At 46.7% G+C, this 20,025-nt stretch overlaps 1 protein-coding gene across 9 annotated transcripts; it reads left to right on the forward strand.

The window, feature by feature from the left end:
- The first annotated feature begins 2,612 nt into the window (after positions 1–2,612).
- Positions 2,613–19,315, forward strand: cables1 (Cdk5 and Abl enzyme substrate 1). Of its 9 annotated transcripts, none has more exons than XM_027030690.3 (10): positions 2,613–3,335; positions 9,130–9,201; positions 9,897–9,989; positions 11,053–11,130; positions 14,043–14,151; positions 14,382–14,535; positions 14,807–14,910; positions 16,372–16,478; positions 17,233–17,440; positions 17,672–19,315. In XM_027030690.3, exons 1-10 carry the CDS (start codon positions 2,785–2,787, stop codon positions 17,810–17,812), a joined length of 1,617 nt encoding a protein of 538 aa, XP_026886491.2. In that variant the 5' UTR covers positions 2,613–2,784; the 3' UTR covers positions 17,813–19,315. The 9 variants fall into 9 exon arrangements, with proteins under 9 accessions (XP_026886491.2, XP_026886499.2, XP_081579471.1 ...); XM_027030698.3 differs by having other exon boundaries at positions 14,046–14,151; XM_081723345.1 differs by lacking the exon at positions 11,053–11,130.
- The last annotated feature ends 710 nt before the right edge of the window (positions 19,316–20,025 follow it).

Raw genomic sequence — 20,025 nt, forward strand, 5'->3', positions numbered from 1 at the left:
TATTGGAACAACAACCAAAAAACAAACTATGGGTGATAGAAAACATCCTGAAAACATTTTGATTCCGTATGCAAAAAGACATAATAAACAGTTGGGGGGTTTTTTGTAGTTTTTTTTGTTTGTTTGTTTTTTTGCAGGAAGCAAAATCACTCTTGACCAGTGTTATGGGTTTATAGATGGATGGTCCCCAAAGTCAAATGACGGTGAGTCATCAAAACATAGCAATATCTCTGTTATTTTGCTTTCACTTTCAGTTTTCGAACCGTTCTCTTTTCAACCCAGCATTTAACAAACAGTTGGGGGGGGGGGGGGGGTGCTCAGCGCAGACAAAAAAAAAACGACTGATAAAAACGTATATTACACGCTTTTATTATTCTCTTGGGATCCGCGATCAACGTGAAGTAATGGCCACATCATGTGGATCATGTCTCACAATAAGGTGCCAAAGCACTTAAAGGTTAGGAAGCCCTACACAAACACAGGAAGACGTGTGTTCCACACGTAGAGACCGAGAGCTTCGGGCTCTGATGGCCGGCGAAGATTAACGCGGCCGGAGGAGCAGTGGCTTCAGTGCTTCATTGTTGCCGCATGCCTCCCTGGAAATGTGCGACGCGCAGCGTTATTACGCTCTATAAATGCACTTAGGAAGCAATAAAATAACAGTGACCAGGCAGGGGCCACGTCAGACAGAAAGGTAATGGTCACCAAGCGAGTGCAACGTCAGATCCCACTTTATTCCCTCCTTGGTGGACAATGAAGCAAATTATTTTGACAGGCGTTTCCTCAAAAGCCTTCGGGAATAACAAATCGTCATAATTCTTCCGAAATATCGGGAAGACAAACGTGAATCAGAGGGGAAAAGGCCTTGCGAAGCTACGTCGTATAGGCTGAATGCTTTTCTCATTAACTAAAGCGTGGGTACTTTACCATGTTAAAATAATGTCATTGACCTCGGTGCTTTTGACTGAGGAAGGTTATCAGTGTGGAAGAATTTTGTGCATATGACAGAGGACCGACCACCCACATGTGGATCTCTTACTCCTGTCTGGATGGTGTAGCTGCTAATCAACCGTGCTTTACCATATCAAATCACATTTTACTTTTCATTGCCTCAAACATAAAGGGGTAATGGGTGCTTACCAACGTGGTTTACGTGAAAAATGGGGGAAACAGCTGTGAGGTGCAGTTTAATAGCCTACACCTTATTCTATTTTTGACCAATGTTTTTGCAAGTTAGTTGACTGATCTGAGAATGTCTCTGTCTTGTTTGTGACCACAAGGTGGATCTTATTTCTAAAAATATTCTGGCGTTTATGAATGGACATAAAGTTGAAGCACATGACAAAATGTATCCGCCAAATGTCTTGGTAATATCTATGACAAAATTGAACCGAGTAACCTTTAGGCACAAGACTTCCTACTATAGTCTAGCTACCTCAGTTATGGTGTGTCATAGACGAGCAGAGATGTAACTCATATTAGATCCCTTCTCTGTATATACTATCTCAAGGCATGCAGGTTTAACGTTTAGATATGATTTTTACTATAACAATTTAAAATAACATATTTTAAAAATCCAATTAAGTTTTTTGTGGTGTTTATATCTGCACTGACTGCAGTATTGGCGTGCTGCCTTTGTATTACGATTCTGGTATTAGAGCTGCAAAAAACAAAAAACAAAGCACACTTTGTGATAATCTAATGCAGTATAAACTGTGCCAACACACCATTATCTGTTTGCTGAAATTACTCAGACGTTTAAAAACTAGGCTGCTGTTTTTTTGGATCCAGCTCTCACACAGTGGCAAAATGTAACACTAAACGTGAATTGTATTACAGGGCCACCTAGTGAACGATGAATGTAATTTCATACATATTTTTTAATACCCAGTGCTTTTAATTCTAAAACCACCATCTATACTTGCAAAACATGCTTTATCTATTTGTACTGGTTCAACGTAACAAGAGAGCATACGAAACAGAACCTTTCTTCTGCTGTTTTCATTCAGGAATTGCATTTGACTGCCCTTTAACCCCCCCGCCCAAAAAGCTTGATCTGCAAAAACGTCTCGTGTACTGAATTTATTTAACCATCAGATGGTGCAACTGCATAAGTTAAAGTCAAACGAGTGATTACATCACTTTCTCTTGCAAAATGTTTTGTCAAACATTAAACAAACAACGTTGATACTGTACTACAGAAACGCATGACTACTGTGCATTTATAATCCAGTGCAATATAAGTATTTTTATATGTTGTTGGTAAGCGGTTTTTATCTTCCAAACTAAAAATAAGTTGGAACATTTGAAGAACACTTTATTGTTCTGGTGCTGATCACACGCTGCGAACCAATCTTGGCTTAAGAACGAGGATCCTCAGTTTAAGGGTCAACGTGCTACGTTCAAGGTTATGATACAACGGTTTCCTTAACGTGTTTTTACCGAACTATGATTAATTTGATGTGGGCTATTTTTTTGGAATGCCCTATTCCGAGACCCATAGGGGAGGAACGAGACCGAAGGCGGAAAAAACCCACTCTTTCCTTGAAGCTGATTGGTCAGACGCGTTTTCCTGCTGCCACAATACTGCACGCACGTGACCCACCTTTTTTCGTACACACAGTAAAGCGCTGGCACTTAAAAGACAACGCCATGGCGTTTCTCGCCTGCAATTTCGCCAATCGCACACAATGACACCGATCTGTTAAAAAAAACCCAAAAAAAACAAAAACACACACACACAAACATCACTACCCCGTCCGTATCTCTCGTCGGAGGTGGACCATGGCGGCTGCCACGAGCAGCAGCGCGGCCGCAACCGCGCTCCAGAAGCATTCCAGTGTCGAGCATGCACGGAAACGCATAGACCCCCGGAGGAGGCAAGCTGCGCTGTCGTTTCTCAGCAACATTTCGCTGGACGGACGGCCCGTGCAAGACGACGGGGACAATGCGATCGAAGGGGACAGTCCGCTCGAGGCGAGGACTAGACAGAGCCTGGTTTCTGCGGCGGAGCGCGCCGTGTACGCGGCGGGCGCTGCACCGGCGGCCCAAGCGTTGGCCGCGGCAAGCCAGGCTCTGAGCAACCGCACGAGCTTCGGGATGAGCCCCTCCGCGGCGTGCTCGGATGCGGAAGGGGACGCGTTCGCGAGCGGGGCTCAGGTCCACTCCGTCTTCAGCTCGCCGTTTTCTGCGGTGCCGCCCGCGACGAGGGGCAGACTCCAGACGTTCACTCAGGGAATTCTACCGGCCGCCTACTCCAGGCAGTCTCCGCAAAACTACTGCTGCCTGGAGGGCGGTCAGATGAGCAGCTCTGCTCTGGAGCTACAGAGATCGAGGTAAACGTGAGCGAACGCGGCTGTTTATTTGTCTGTCTATCCGGAAAAGCACCTCCGCTAATTAGGTGATAATTAAGTGTCGGCAAATACGCAGAGGTCCCGCACCCCACCGAAAACAAACCCCAGTCACTCTCTCAACTCTCAATAAAGTCCATAGGTTGCATTCGGTGGCTTCTCGTTGTTCTAGCTGGTTGCTCTGTAATGCAGTCGGTGCACAGTCTCTCACGTGCGCTTAGGTTACGTAATAGCGCAGGCCACGAGCATATTACAGAGTTCATTGTCCATATGCAGTAGGCCAGTTACTGAGATGTCCCGTTCAGGCCTCAATGCGTTGTGTCCTCTCTGGTGGTCGAACCCTCTGAGCATCAGACTGGGGGGGGGGGGGGTCATCTGGACAGTCCGGTTTTTAGGCTGTATACAGATGTTCACATTTGTCCTTTGTTTGTTTGTTTTGCAATGTTCTCCCAAATTGTTTTGGGTTGAACAAGCAATTGTCAGTTTTTGTGTCGCTCCCGCTGGTAATTTTAGACCAATCAAAAGTCAGCAGGCAAAGTCTTGTACAGACTACTGGTGGAAGACGCACATTAGTGTCGAATCTAGGAATGGCACTGTCCATTTTCTGGGCTTTCTGGAAAAGTGAAAATCATAATCAGACTGGTCTGTGCTTGCTTTAAGACACAACTGATTATACTGCCATACTTTGCCTGTGCAGCTGACAGAATGCCTTATCAGGCAGTGTAATAATGTTTGCTGCTGTAACGAATATCATAACCTTATCTTCAACTTGAATTTATATTGCACTACTGTTTTGTTAACCTCCAGGTATGCAAAATACCTAGTGTGGAGTTGCCCTTTAACTCCAGTTCTTAGGTGTGATCACCATGGAAGATCAACTGTACTGACTGACATGGTAGTGTGGGTCAATATTAAGACATACATAGAAAGCAAGAATCAGGTAGGGACAGCTTCTACGAGACATGGTTACTCTCGATCATAGTCAGTAATTGTTTCTGTAACCTGAATGCTTCAGAAACCTAGGCAAGAGCTAAGCACAGGCCTGCGTTTCACGGGAGGAGGCTCCAAGCTTGTCCTCTGCCTTCCAGACCTTCATCTGTATGAAATTGATGATGTTCAGCTCCTGAGGGGTGTGGCAGGGCACACGCCCTGTAGTTGTGGCTGCGCGTCTGCTGCACCAGGCAATGGTTGCCCCAACGGGGGCCATGGAAATGGACGCGGACCCCTGGTGAGCGCCAGCTGACGCCCCGCTCCCAACTGACAGGGGCACGGTTGTGCCGTGCCGTTTGGCGCGTATCTGGGGGCGTTTTTCCACAAACGGTAGTCACACCAGTTATACCTCACACCTCTGTTTGGATTCACTAATGCCCCAACAAGTCGCATCCACTGCACTCATTCTTTTTGATGCATTCGATCACAAACTCTGTTGATCTGCAGTATTATGTACCGTTCGTGCTGGTGGCCTAGGATCTAACCTCCTCTAGGGGAAGAGCCCAAGTTTTAACCACACAAAAGCAACACTTTCTCCTCCGGGTCTCTTATCGCGCTCTCTTATTTGCTCTTTAATGATATAAACTTACGGAAACCCGAGACTCAGACGGCCATGTGTGCGGGATGGTCTTTGGGTGCCGGCTTCGGTGTCGGGCTGTGGGGAGATCTGACCTTGTTTCGTGCGGACTGGCCCGCCACAGCACTGACCTCCCCCTGCCGAATAACGTCACTCCGGCAGACCTCTGACTTTCCTCGGCCTCCTTTGTGTCGTGGTGTTTTTTGTTCGTTTTGTTGTTGTTTTTGGTTGTTTCTCGTGCAGCTCAGGCGAGGTGTTATGACACATTTGAGCTGTCTGCTTCTAAAGCTTGTGGCGTCTCTGTATCTGAGGGCTGGCCAATAAACTGTCCTATGTTCTACAAATGGCAATGTTTTTTAATATTAGGTTACATTTAACATACAGTCTAATCTAATTTCTGAATCATTGTAGTCGGGTCTTGGCTTCACTCTGAAGTATTCTGACCCTCACCCCACCTCCACCCGTTTGACTTCCTTATCCCACATGTCACATGACCACCAAGTCACTGTTTGCTCATTCTGTCTAGTAACAGTGCTCAGGCATTGTTGGCAAAATGCCTCCAAGCAGATCTCATAACAAAACTCAGAGCTGGATTAAGCCCATTTGTGGCCCTGGGCTATGAAAAAAACAGAACTGCCTTAAAATAAAGGTTTTATGTGCAATATATGTGCAATACCAATACCAGGTTCCCTCACAGCGAAAGATTTTATGTGCAATATAACAAAGACAGCATAAATGAACAGGCCAGCATGAGGCAACCAAATATACCTACACTCAGACCCATGAGACAGGAAGCAAATAAACGAAAGACAATGGACAACAATCTGAACAGGACTAAAGCCAAGCAAAAGTAAAAATGGCTGAAAATGACAGGCTTCATTTAAGAGGTTTATTTATTCTTTCTTTAGTACATGCTTCTTTCTTTTGCTGCAGTTTTCGTTTGCGGGCCCTCTCTCAAACGTCCTAGGAAGCGCCATCATTATCAATAAATGCATTTTGCTATCTTATCTGATGAAAGGCTAAACAACAACGATGAGAAATATTATTATTATTATTATTATTATTAATAATAATAATAATAATAATAATAATAATAATAATAATAATGATGTTATTACATATTAGATTGATATTTACATATTTCTTACCCTGAATCACATTCTCTCTCTCTCTCTCTCTCTCTCTCTCTCACACACACACACACACACACAACTCTAACAAGAACTCTGCCTCTCCCTGTGTCCCACACACTGTCACTTTGACATACACTCTCTACTTCTCCCTCTCTCCCACTCTGACACACACACACCACACACACACACACACACACACACACACACACACACACACACACACACACACACACACACACACACACACACACACACACACACACAGTGTCTGGCTTGTTCTTAGGGAGCAGCTGGTGGAAACTAACACAGGTTTCTGGCTGGAAGGGAAAAATGCCTGGTCTGTAGCCTTCTCTCTCTCTTGATCACGTGTTCTCTCTCTCTCTCTTGCACCCTCTCTCTCTCCCCCTCTCTTCCCCTCCATTCCTCCCTCGCTCCATCCTCCACTCCCTCCTCTCTGACCCCATCCTGTCCTGCTGCTGTTAGCCAGAAAAGTTCACAATCTTCAGATGGGCTGCCAACAGTGGCTGGAGAAGGGCACCAGAGCAATGAAGTCACTCTGCTTGATGTTCTAACACATGCCCATAAAAGGGCATACACACACACACACACACACACACACACACACACACTCGTCAGGCCTTCCACCTGTCCCACTATTAGATTATTCCTAATAATCATATGATTTGTGGATACCAAGTTCGCTGGACCCTGAAACAGAAGCCTTTTGATGTCCGAATGAGCCATCGGTCTGGCACCGCCCCTGCCTCGCGATCCGCCCCCGCCCGGACAGCCCTGCCGTCTCCGGACGGCCTGTGGCACAGCCCTGCACCTGTCGCACGCCGCCATGCTCCGTTGGTTGTTGTGCAATCGGCTGGAGGTGTTGTTGGCTGCCTGTGCAGGCGTCGAGGGCGACGGGCCAGATCGGCCCACGGCTGACACGCACGGCAATTACAGCGCGCTTGAGATCAGCGGGCGGAACATGACCTAATGAATGTGACGCCTTAGCTGGTGCTGCCATGAAGCTTGCTGAGGGGGAGAACGTCCCCGCGCAGAACGGCTCAATTCGAACGCTTTTTGAATTTGAAAGCTCACTTTATGTAAAGATCCTTCACCAAGGCCGTGTATGTTTGCGGATTTCTGTATTTTGTCATTTTATGGCCCAAATCAGTTAGTAGAGATCACGTGATATTGAAGTAAAGCAGGCTGGCCTGTTGGCAGATTCCTTCATGCTTCATTTGCTTGCCATCAGATCATGTCGGATGTGGGATGTGTTCACATCCTTTCCGAGGTTACATGCTTGGCGTACTAGACATCTCCCAGGTCCTGTAAGAGTAGTGGCATTACGAGCACGTTGACATCCAGAAGCTTGGCCCTGTTATATCAGCAAGTGGAACTAGCCAGAAAACTCCCAAAATGTTCAAACAAACGGTGGGATCCTGTCGCCCACGCTGCTCTGAGGCGGACGTTTTCAGCAGCGGGAAGAGAGTCTGGCGGTGCGCCACCCCACTGGCCTTCTGCAACAATGTCCCGTGTTTATTTGAAAGGCGTGAGGGGAGGAAAATTCCGCTGTGTAACAATGCTGCAATGACCCCCCACTTTGTGTTGGGCGCGCGGGACGGGCGTCTGGACACTGCGAGGGGCGCGGGAGCTACGTGGCCAGGCGACGCTCGGGTCAGCGCGAGGTGGGTTTAATCCATGGCCGTGCAGAGCTCACCTTTTGTAAATGAGTTGGATTTGCAGTGCATTGTGTTTCTAATCTGTTTTAGGCAGCATCAGATGCTGTAAAAGTAATAATACCGGAGGAGACGGCAGTGGGCACAGATGCGCGAAGGACGTAACGTGCTCATACAGCTGGTTGAGTCTGTACCTGGGGAAGTGGAGGTGATTGATCAGTGCCTTCTTGAAACCCCTCAACACACACACAGGCACGCACACAGACAGCAGTCTCCCATTAAGGCCTCACCACTGTTAAATAAACACATTTTCACATGGGCAAAAACATTTTCCTGTTTTGGATTTAACGAAACTGAGATCACAGTCTTCAGCCCACTTGAAATGGAACAAATCCTGTTTCAAAGGGATCGTTGAACTTTTGATGTTTCTGAAAAATATATTCTCAGAGGGAATGATTTAAGGGTAATGCAATTCTGTACTTTTTTTCTTTTTCCTTTCAAATCTGTCCTGGTAAAACCTTGTGTGTTGCAGTGACTAAAAACATTAAAACATTTTTAATGCCTCAGAGATGCAATCGTCTCTTCTCACACATTCCCTGCCCCCCCCCCACCCCCCCCCCCCACCCCACACACACACTCAGTGCCTGCTACACTGAATTGAGCAGGACGGGGCTCTTCTCATGGCGTACGTGTTTGCGCTTTAATTTCAAGGACCGTTTGGCATTCAGCCGGGCATGTTTTGTTCTCCGTGCGCAGCGGGACCAGGTCTGACCTGGTTTCATGAACTGCCGTCGTCTCTGGAAAAGCAGAATTTGAGCAGAGAGATGGAGACTTGGAGCAGGACCTCTGAGGGGGGAAACTAAAGATGTTTAGAAATACAAACAAGTGGCACATGTGAGATTTGTGTGAACCGTACTTGCACGAGTAGACCACGAAAGTCACCTCTTAACCCCATGAAAAATGCCTCCTATGTAATAAAGGCTGCGTGGCTAAAATAAGTGCTGGTGCAGAACTTTTTGCATATGGTAAGTTTGTTCCTGGACCATTTCTTCTTGGCCTTGCGCTGTATGGCTTCAGCTGTGTGCCAAAAGTGAGAGTACTTGAGAGTATCAGCTGTGTTTTGAAATATTTGATTGGTGCTCGAATGCTAGCTCTGAGGTTTTCTTCTTAATCATTTATTACTTTTTAAATATTTAAACCAGAGCCCTCTCATCAGAGAACGGTCCACGGCTTCGTGAGCTAATGCCATTTGTTCTGAGTGGCTGAAGCGTGAATAGCCCTGTGGGTTCTGAGGACTGACCAGAGGGGTTCGTTGACCTTGTGTGAGGGGACCTGGTGTGTGTCCTGCTGGAGTGTTGTTGGCTGTATTTCAGTGCTTCCTCTCCTCTGTCTTCATCTAACTACAGGCGGAGACTGATTTCCCAGCGCTCTTCACTGGAGACTCTGGAGGATATCGAGGAAAATGCTCCCCTTCGCAGGTATATATTTTTATAATGGCCAATCCAAGATACACACAGACACACACACACTCTCTTGAGACTGTAACTATGGCTTCTCACACCAGCAGATGTCTGTGCCATATAGTACCTTAATGGATCATGGACATTTGATATGATTGTTTTCAGCCTGCACATGAAGAATGATTTCCTAGGGGCAGCACAATATATCGTTTGTTAAATATTATTGGGATAATGGCCTTTGCAGTGCTGGTAGAGCAGAAGGCTGCAATATACAAATGAACCCTCTAGCAATTCAGGCCAGTCTTAAGCATTTCAACCATTTCGCCATTATAATCAAGTCCTCACACGTTTTAGCAGTATTCTTTTTGTCCGTGTCCCGTGGCTGTCGAAGTAACCTGCAGCTGTGCTTTCTAAGCGGTCCAGCAGCCCGCCTTAAACAGCACATTCATGCTTTTATCTGCGTCTTATCATTTGGTAATCGGCCACTTCATGGGATTAATCCAACATGGGAGTGGCGTTGGGAGACACTGAACTGGAGACGGCACTGCCGCTGCCGTTACGTTTACATGCGTGTGTTATCGTTGATTGTAGAGTTTTAAGTTGTTCGCAGTGGGTCATTGCCGGTGTGTTTTGTGGACGCATGCTAGGTGCATGTTAAAATGTCACGAAACAGCTGCTACGAATGCGCTTATGGTGCAAACCGTTTGTCTTAGATGCCGAACCTTATCTGGCTCGCCCCGACCAAAGAGCTTCAAGAAGGTCCATTTCATCAAGAACCTGAGGCAGCATGACATCCGCAACGGCAGGTACGATCTCGCGCCGCAGACGCTCGCTCAGAAAGGCTCCCGCGAGGCTCTCGGACCCCGAAACCCCAGCGTTTCGTCACGGCCTCGCGCTCTGCTATACTACTTTGGCATTTCGTTGTTTTTTTGTTTTGTTTGTTTTTTCCCAAATCGTTGTGGGCATATAAACTCATCGACGTTGCTTAGTTCGGAAGCGTCCACCACGACATAAAGCCCGAGTGAAAACATGCCGCGATCTCCCTTTGATACTGCAGGCCGAGCTCGACCCCTTAGTCACGTTAAACGCGCGTCCAGCCGCCCTCCGTGCAATCCCGTGGCTTCTTACACTTCCACACACTCACCGGACAAAGCGTTGTTAATATGTAGTTTGCTTCTTCTCACCAGCGTGTTTCTAGCGCCCAGCGGCCCTGCGCCGATGCGAGAGATGTCGCTTGGTCTCGGGTTTGCAACGCAACACTGCCCCTCAGTGTTATCGGCGCCATCCAAGGGGAAAAGGGATTTCCTTGTTTATAGTGAAGGCTGGGAGACATTTTTTTTGGGGGGGGGGGGGGGGGGGGGGCGTGTTGGTACAGAGACGGCCCGCATACTGGTCCCAGCTCTGAATGCCGGTGACTCGCCCTGGCCATTCTTCGCGTTTTTGCAGTTGGCAAGTCCGTCCGAGCCGGGAGCAGATATCAATAGGCCCGCGAGCGGTGGGAACGAGCCTTCGCGGCGTGATGCGCGAGCTACGGCGTCATCCCAGCGCTTCCTTACGGGCTGACTCACGTGGCTGTTCACGGACAGGCGGGATCCAGGCACCTGACGGACGATTTCAGATCCTTCTTTTGTAATCCTTTAAACAGTCCTTTTGGTTTATTAGTGCATTCAAGATTGCAAACAAATGTATGTGTTCTTTTTCCATCTTAAGATGTTTCCAGAACCTTTAATATATATATATAATTTTATTTTAATTTTTTTTCATTCAACTACGTATGTATTTATTTTAGTTTGTCGCTCCATCTCTAGTTCTGACTTCTGTGTTGGCATCGCACACTGAATTAGTCTATGTATCGTTTTGTCTTTTTAGGATAGTCCTTGTCAGTGGCAGAAGATCCTTCTATAGTGTATTTTCTGTCCTGCCCTATCGAGATTGTAGCCAAACAGGGTATGTATTCTCCAGCATGCAAACCGCTTCCCACCTGTTCAACACCCCCCCCCCCCCCCCAACTCCCCCTCATCTTATAATCACTTTTGTTCCACGGAGGCCCACCGAAAGAAATTAACACTTCAGCACGGCCTCTGTAAGGTAGGCTGTTCTCTCGTCTAATGCCTAAACTAATACCTGTCTTTTTTTTGTTAATTTCCGTTATTTTCCGATGGTTGGGATGTTGGCAGCCAGAAGACATGGGATAGGTTAACAAGCAGAGGCTCGCTTTTCGAATGCGCCCTTCACTTCAGGTTCGGGGCGTGGTGCTAAAAGGCTTTGTTAAGTAGGGAATTGTGCTGCAAAACTTGACAACTTGTAGGACCTGAAGGTGTAAGATAAAATCTGTGCTTCTAATTTTAATGTGAGTACTTGTAAAGTAAAATCTGCACTTGTCGGCTATGTTAATATTAATTTGAGCACAGATATATACTTGTATTTAATATATACTCATTTTTGATATTTAATAATTTAATATGAATTCATGTACAAATATACTTGTATTTATCTTAATATTTGTTCACACTTTTTCTGTGACTTCAAGTTTAACTTTCTGCGAATGAAAACTAGCATTTCACCTTCTGATTTTTATTCTCGTGTTGTCACATCAAAAATAGGCCAGAAGTACAAATTTTAGTTTACAAGTTCTCACGTTAAAAAAATACAACTGCAGTTTTTTGTTTTTTTGTTACAAATTCTCAGATGGGGCCTGCAGGTTCCCACGTTCTGCAGCGTAGCTGAGCTCCTCGTGATTTCGCTGAAGGTCGTTTCCTTTTCCAGCGTAATTCCCAGCTCGGTCCGGGCCTTCGCGTTTCCTGCCACTGGCTAAAGCCCTGCTTCACTCTTCACACGTGAAATCTTGACTTGGCGTGTGCGCCAAGCCTGGATATAATCTTTTTCCCCCCTCTGGTTGTTTTTTGGACAAATCTTTTAATGTTTTAATCAGCCTCGGGTTAGATGCGGCTCGCGTCGGAGACAGGTGCCGCTTCCTTTGGACAGTAATGAACTCTAGCTCTAGGAAAGGGAGAGGCGGGACTTCACATGTTCCTGGTTATTAATTGTTAATTAATGGTTATTAATTGAGAATAATGTTGTGTCTGCTATCTACTGAGTGCACTGAATGGGCAGGTGCGAGTAAAAATGTTGATGATAAGAAAGCTGCCACTGGGTAATAAAAAAAACAACAACAATAAAAACTGGTGATAATGATCCTTAAACAAATAAAATATTATCTGTATTCCAGTCGTTTTATGTTGTGTGACTTAACAGACTTGTGTTATTTTAACACGCCTGTGGCGTGTGGCAGGAATCACGCCAGTCTACCTGATATTTTGGCTCGACATTCCTGCAGCCGAGTACAATGAGGGAAAGGGCACGCAGAGAATGGCCGTTAGACCCGTTCCCCTCCCTGCTCTGGCTAGGCCTGCTCCTTATGTAAGATTATCAGCACACACATTACCCCGGGCACCGCACCACTACCCAAACAGTGTGGGGCGGAGCCTGTATTGCTGTGCGCACACCCCACCTCAGCACTTAATCTGCGCAGTACTTATTTCTGATCCCGCCCACTGATTTTAGAGCAGAAGGGAAGGCAGTGTGAATGAGCCTCACGGAGGGACGGATGGTTCTAGAACACGGGCCTCTCTTTGGGCATCCTTCAGTTTATTGGCTCGAGATTGATGCAGGAGGTTTTTCTTTTAACGTCCTGGCTGCACACACACGTGACCGTTTTGATTGGTCCATCTAGGTCATGCTTCGCGTATGTGGGCTTGCTGCATTGCTTTCTGGGTTCTCAGCGAAGAATCCTGTCATCAGCACATCATGGCACACAAACTTCACTTGGTGGCAGGGGTTTTCTTTAACCGCTTCCTCACGGCTTTCCTCGGCTATTTCAGCTCTGCTGTGGTGCCGGTGCGGCTTTTTAAGGTGCCGCACTGGTTGCTTGACATCGTTGCACAGAGTCCCCATGCACTGTGCTCTGTAGCTGGCCCCTTTCACACCCTGTAGTCTTCAGCACACACTGGGGGAGGGAAGTCAACGCCCTTCTCTCTTGCTCAGGGTCATGCTGCTTGGATTTCCACTCTGCTTCCAGTGCCCTCACTCTTCGTCCGTCTGCAAACAAAGATGCCATCATAACCAAGCTTGGGTTTGTTTGTTTGTTTTTTTAAAGATGATGCTGACCCTACATCCATCTTCCAAATACTGCAGCATATGTGTAGTCCCAGCTGGACACAACTGAACGGTGTGAGAGCTGACTCAAACTCATGGGATTTGGCTGTGTAGTGTGATGACACGTTGCCAGTTATTTTGAAAGCAAAGCGCAACGTCCCCTGGCGGCACACGCATTTTTTCCAGGGTTGGCGGCTAGATGCCAAACAGGTTTTATTTAGCCTTGAGCATTTAAATAGAAGCTAAATTGGCTTCGCAGACCCACATGGGACATATTTAGCAAGTAATGCACATTTGGGTTGTCTATGGCTGTTATGGGCCTGCTCCTGAGTGCCAGACATCAGTTACTGCCCATGCATGTCCTGATTTCCTTATTTAAAGAAAATGCAAGGAATCTATCTCTGTGGCCTGAAATGTCACACCCTGCTGATGCAGACCGCTTTAAATCCTTGCCAGGAGAAACTGAAGTGGTTTTTTTTTTTTTTTTTTAATTATTTTTTTAAAATTTAGTCCACAGAGGACTCATCTGAAGTGAAGTGAACACTTTATCTTTGTGCCGAGCTCGGTTTTTTCATCCGAAAGCCAAAAAACCCCTCCGGTTTCCCCACCCCCGAGAGCTGATGGACACGTACCGCTAACGGATACATAACCCCCCCCCCCCCCCCCACAAGACTAGGTCCCTGAGCGCGTTTCTCTCACACCAGCAGGGATGCCAAGACGGAGAGCGGGCGCCAGAGACACCCCTCAGGCGGCATGAGTGCGAAGGAGATGGTGATCGGCCTGGAGGGCGTGGAACTGGGCGCTGACGGCAAGGTTAGGGCGAAAGACACGTGTTGTGCTTAGGGAGCCATTGCCTTAATGTTTCCGACCTCCTGATAATACGAGGCGTGACTTTCCACCTTTAAAAGTAGCAAACAGAAGTTAGTGGGTTGTAATCATGTTAACATGTGGTGCTTTTTTCCCCCCATTTTCTTTTTCTTGTTTTTCCTTGTTCTCAATCGTTCTGTCTGGATGGCCGCGGCGCGACGCCCATCTGTCTGCAGACCGTGTCCTACATGCAGTTCCTGTACCCGAGCAACGTCCTGTCCCGCCGCAACACCATCGACTCCACGTCGTCTTTCTCGCAGTCCCGCAATGCCAGCCACCGCAGCCTCAGCTTGGCCCGCGTCAACAGCAACCAGAGCAGCCTCGATACGGGTGCGTGCCCCGCCTCTAGCCCTAGGGACCACTCGGAGTCCAGGGGTTCCGCATGGGTGAAATCTTCCCCACAACCACCTCCGTGGTCTATGCGACAGGCTGCACCAGAGCTGCGGCGTTACTCACGACCGTTACAGCGGCTTCCGCTGCGTGGGGGCCGAAAAAAATGACAGAATGGGGTCCGGAGAGCTGTTTGGTCCGGTTCTGGAAAACCCGGAGCTGGCTGTACAGGCCGATGTTTGCTTACTTTACTGTCTTTGCCGGCCCACAGGGAACGACGTAGGGGATTTCAGGGAATACGACCCCAACCTTCTGGATGACCCGCAGTGGCCATGCGGAAAACACAAGCGAGTGCTCATCTTCCCTTCGTATATGGTGAGTATGCTCGCGTAGCAAAGCCCTTCGAGGTCTCCCAGTCAAATTCAACCTGCTTGAGTGTAAGTGCTTCAGCCGGTTGTACTTTCAGCCCTACACATGCCTCGTTTGTTACTTCAAAAGAGCAGATTGTCCGCTTTTGGAATCTGGCATGAAATGTCCCAACGCCAATTATTGCTGCAGTCACTACGGACCCCTGACGCCTGAGGAAACAGTCCCTCCTCTTCCTGCAGAAGGATTGCTTCGTACAAGCTTGTTTAGTGTCTCCGTGTTTTTCTTTTGAAACGGCCGTTATTCTATTCTCGTGTCCCCGCAGAAAAGGTGCCTTTATCGTGTTTACTCCCTGTTCGTTTCCCATTTTAGCTGTGCTTTTGTTGTTGGGCCATGGCGTACTCAAAATAAGGGGGGAAAAAAAAACAAAAAACGAAAGAAAACATCCAAGAACTTCCAGTACCCCCCCACCCTGTTGCTAATGGGATTATTCGTGACAATTCCTTTTGTGCTCATGGAGGATGGAGTTCAGCGGAGGAACAGTGTGCATGTTTTTAACCATGAACCGGAGTCGCTCCACACCCTACTACACTAAGAACACAGGTTTCTAGTCATCTAACATCTGAGCTGAAATAGGTGTAACCAGCGAGCACAAAGCAACCCAAGAAAAGTGTCACCTCTTCTCTCTCTCGTGTGCGCTCCCTCGATCTCTTTTATGTGCTACTTTTTTGTGTTCTCAGGTTTCTCTGATCCAGTTTCAAGCATAAACTGAGGGTTCTTCTGATTTTGAACACCACTCCCTTTTAACAGCAGACACAATAGGATTTGAGATTTGTTAAGGGATTTAATTTTTTTTTATAATTTTATGTATATTTTGTTTTTTTTCCCAGGGAGTAGGAACGTAGCTGAGGTGACTGGCTAGTGCAAGAGCCAAAGGTGCTCTCTCCCTCTAAAGTGATCCTCTGGCCAGTTAGCATCTCTACTGCACGATGTTCCCCTGGGAAACTGGGGTGAAACCAGAGGCTAGTGTGCCAATCTCTGACCCCCAGGGACCTAATGGCCTCCCAGCGTCCCCCAGAAGCCAGAGCTTTCCTGCCTGGAGACAAACCTGCACTCTCCTTCTCATGGCACTCCTTCTAAAACAATGAGCTGCTTAACTCTGATGTATGCTTGTCTTGACCATTGTGGGTCCTCCAGCTAAAATTCCATCAGGCAGACTTGAAATATGGGACTCCAGCTTGGATAATTTGCACGCTGGAGAAAACAGCACCAGGTGGTGACCACCTACAGTAAATCCTCAATTGTGCACAGCCTTCAAACGTCGTTGACCAAAAATGTTAACTGAACGTAGATCGGTCTGAGATCAGGCTAAGTGGTCCGTGCTTGCCTTTGCCTGCACTTGGCCGCGTTGGCTAGCTCGAGGGAAGTTCTCCTTTAACCATCTGCCGCCATCTGTCCGCTTCCCCGCAGACCACCGTAATCGAGTACGTCAAGCCCTCCGATCTCAAGAAAGACATGAACGAGACGTTCAAGGAGAAGTTCCCCCATATCCGACTGACGCTGAGCAAGATCAGGAGGTAAACGCCTGCAGGCCCTGCGCATCCGTCACCCTGTTTAGCCTGTGCTGAACTGTGACCCCTAAAACTCCTCCCCCCCCAGAAGAAGCCAAAATCTTATTTGTGAATGTGAATGGAACCCAGCACCCTGGGCTCAATGAAAGTTGCTAAATGTCAATAGCTCATTGAAACCTTGATCTTAGAAATTACAGTGTTTCCTCGGTTGCATCCAGCAACGTGTCCTCTGTTGTTTACTCAAACCCGATTGTGTAATGAGACTGAAGGCAATACCCAAGGGCACAGTTGACCCCATGCTCTCCAGTCCTGGATCAGGATAAGAGTCCATTCAACAGAATGGTTCGATTATAGTCGTAAAAGAAGAGTGACAATGGCTTTAGGACCGAAATGTGCTAATGTTTTAGTCGACCATATTGCAACACAAGGGCACTTTTGTCTAGTAAGTCAGCTGCAGTAGATCTGTTGCAGTTGGAACGTGCACAATCGCACATTTGTATGTCTATTTATAGCAAAGGGAAAAGGGAATGCCTTCAAGACATCTCATGCATTAAATATAAACATCAAGCATACCCACGATAACTTTCACTGGCCATAGCGATGACATCGTTTTTAATTTGTGAAGGAAATAAGTAAATATTGTGCCTGTCCGGGCAGACCTGGGTCCTTTTGGGCACCCGTCTGCAGCTACGGACTAGCCTTTTCCTGTCGGTTTTGGTTGCGGGCGGACGAGCGAGGCTGACCGGGCGTGTCGTTGCAGCCTGAAGCGGGAGATCCGTAAGCTGGCCCAGGAGGAGTGCGGCTACGAGGAGCCCACGGTAGCCATGGCCTTCGTCTACTTCGAAAAGCTGGTTCTGCAGGGCAAGCTCAACAAGCAGAACCGCAAGCTGTGCGCCGGGGCCTGTGTCCTGCTGGCCGCCAAGATCGGCGGCGACCTCAAGAAGCACGAGGTCAAGCTCCTGATCGACGTAAGTCCCGCCAAGGTGCCAGCGGCCGCCGAGGTTCAGCCCGGGCGGCTCCACGGCAAATCGGGTTAAAGCAAAATGTTCGGCTGAACGCATCACGGCTTACGTCTGAGGTCACGCGATCTTGATTAAAACTTGACAGTCCTGTGCATTTTTCATGACGTGGCGGTGTTGCGTTCAGTCCCCAGGGGCCGATGTATAATGAATAAAGCCCGTGGTATTTTTGGTCTTCAGAAACTGGAGGAGAGGTTTCGCGTGAATCGACGCGAACTGATCGCCTTCGAGTTCCCTGTGCTGGTGGCCCTGGAGTTCAACCTACACCTTCCCGAGCATGAGGTCATGCCCCACTATAGACGCCTCCTGCAGAGCTCCTAGCAGCACCTCCCCGTCAGGAGAAGCCCCTCTGTCCCGCCGCCTGATCTCCCTGCGAGAGAACCCTGACGCTTCTAAATGGCATCTTCGGCCCAACATGTTGAAGATACGTCACTTTCTCAAAGAGCTCTCTTCTGCCAAAGTGAAAACTCTATGAGAGATTTGTTTGTACTGCCCTCAGAATGTTGCTCCCTGAAAAAAAATGTGCTTATTTGAAGACCCATGTAAAAATGGGTTTAAGAGACTTCTAAAAATGTCTGCTTTGTTTGCATCAAAGTTTCTGAACTCAGCTCCTTTTGGAGAGCATTTTTAATTGTGAATTTTGCATTCCTGCCACTACAGATTGCGATTATTTTATTTTTCATCGTCATTCACGTCCCTGCTCCCGTAAGTGGAGACCCTTCCCTCTCGTGCGCATGCTTCATAGCTTTAAAGTGAACCTATGATGGGAATAACTGAAGCTGTTGCTCAGTTGTAGATCTTCAAGTACTAAAGTGCACTTTCCTGGTCTTGGGGACTGCAGAGATCTGGAGCAGCTGCAGGGCCTCCAAACTAGGCCAAGTTCATCTCATTTTCCTTCCCAAAATTAATTTTTTTAACTACCATTCCCAGTCGTAGCATTACCACCACCATGCAGAAACCCAGTTTTGGCAGAAAAGAACCACATGAGTGGGGTGGGGGGGGGGGATTCTAAAACTGTGCATCTGCACTCATGTTCCCTTTTTGTTTGGTTTCATTGTTGGAAGGTGTGTGCGTGCTGAACTGCGTTTGCAGTGACTGCCTGTGCTCTATGTTAGAGTGGATTCTTAGCACGTTTCTAGTGCTGTGCTGGAGTTGGAACAGGACGATGAAAAGTCATCCGTACAAAGGTCATTCATCAACACTAAACATGTATTCCAAGCAGCCCTTGCCCAGTGGTAACAAGGCCATCTGGTTCATGTTACCTAATCAGTATTAAGACATGGGCCAATCGTTATTGCTCTATCTTGCTTGCATTGGGACCTGTAATTTAATTTTTTATTCTCTTTTTAAAAAAATGTTTCTCTTCAGCAAGAATCAAACACTGTATATTTTGATGACTCAGCAATGTGATTTGTTTTTTAACAGCCTGTCACTTGTGTTGCTGCAGTTGGGCAAGCACATTTTGGACTTTGTTTTCCAACATTTGTGTTAACTGCATGATAATTTCACTATGCATTTATCACTATACCAGTTACATTACATAGTAAAGCAGTTTTACATGGACAGGACTTTGACAAAATTGTGGAGAAGGTGTGGTAGCGTATTGTAAGACCTAATAATCGCATTGAGCACTGATAGCAAGTTTAGGAGGAGGTTTATCTAAAATTCTGAATGATTGTTTTATGAGAAATTATTGTGAATAATTAACTTGCACTTTATTCATTACCAGTCAGACGGGATCGCCGCCACAGCCGATGACGCGTTTGTAAAATAAACACTTGTGTAAATAAGCTTCTTTGCTTGTTAAATAAAACAAGAAATACACATTGTGTTTTCATACAAGGTGATTGAACACGTAAGCAAGCAATTGTTTTTTAAATTACAGCTTTAGTAACTTGATGTGTATGCAGTTCCTGAAGAAAGCTGATGAAAGGCCATTAAAGTGAACCGATTACATCGGGAACACATCAAAACGCATGTACGATGATTTGGCATGAAAACGCCATTCCTAACCACAAGCTAGTAGCACTGTTATATAGTTAATTTCTTTCTAGTAATGAGTCCCACCTGTATAGTCAGTGATTTACATTAAATTAACTTTATTTGTATTAAAGCAATAGGTCAGTAGAGTGTGATGCCCCCGTCAGTCTCCTCTGCAGATGTTCGCTGTATAGGTCTTTAAAAATTTGTCCGAATCCTACTGCATGTGTTTCAAGTAACTGGGACTAGATTATTTCTTAAACTGAAAGCGCAGAAGCATCATCATCAGTCATCAAATTATGACTAAAATGTTAATGAATTGCGCAAACTTGTTGCACTAGACCGCAATCTTGGAACAGGGTGAAGTGACTTACTGCACACTAGTTAATCATTTAGAGCCAGTATAGTATGCATTACATCCGGCTGAATCGCCTAACAGTCAGTCATTCACTAGTGCGTTTGTGTGTACACACACGCACATATGCATATATTTAAAATGAAACCGTTCGTCCATAGCTGAATATTACTCAACATTTAGCGAACGTTACACCATA

Source organism: Electrophorus electricus, chromosome 11 (assembly GCF_041902795.1).
Source record: "Electrophorus electricus isolate QZ-2024a chromosome 11, ASM4190279v1, whole genome shotgun sequence".
NCBI lineage: Eukaryota > Metazoa > Chordata > Actinopteri > Gymnotiformes > Gymnotidae > Electrophorus > Electrophorus electricus.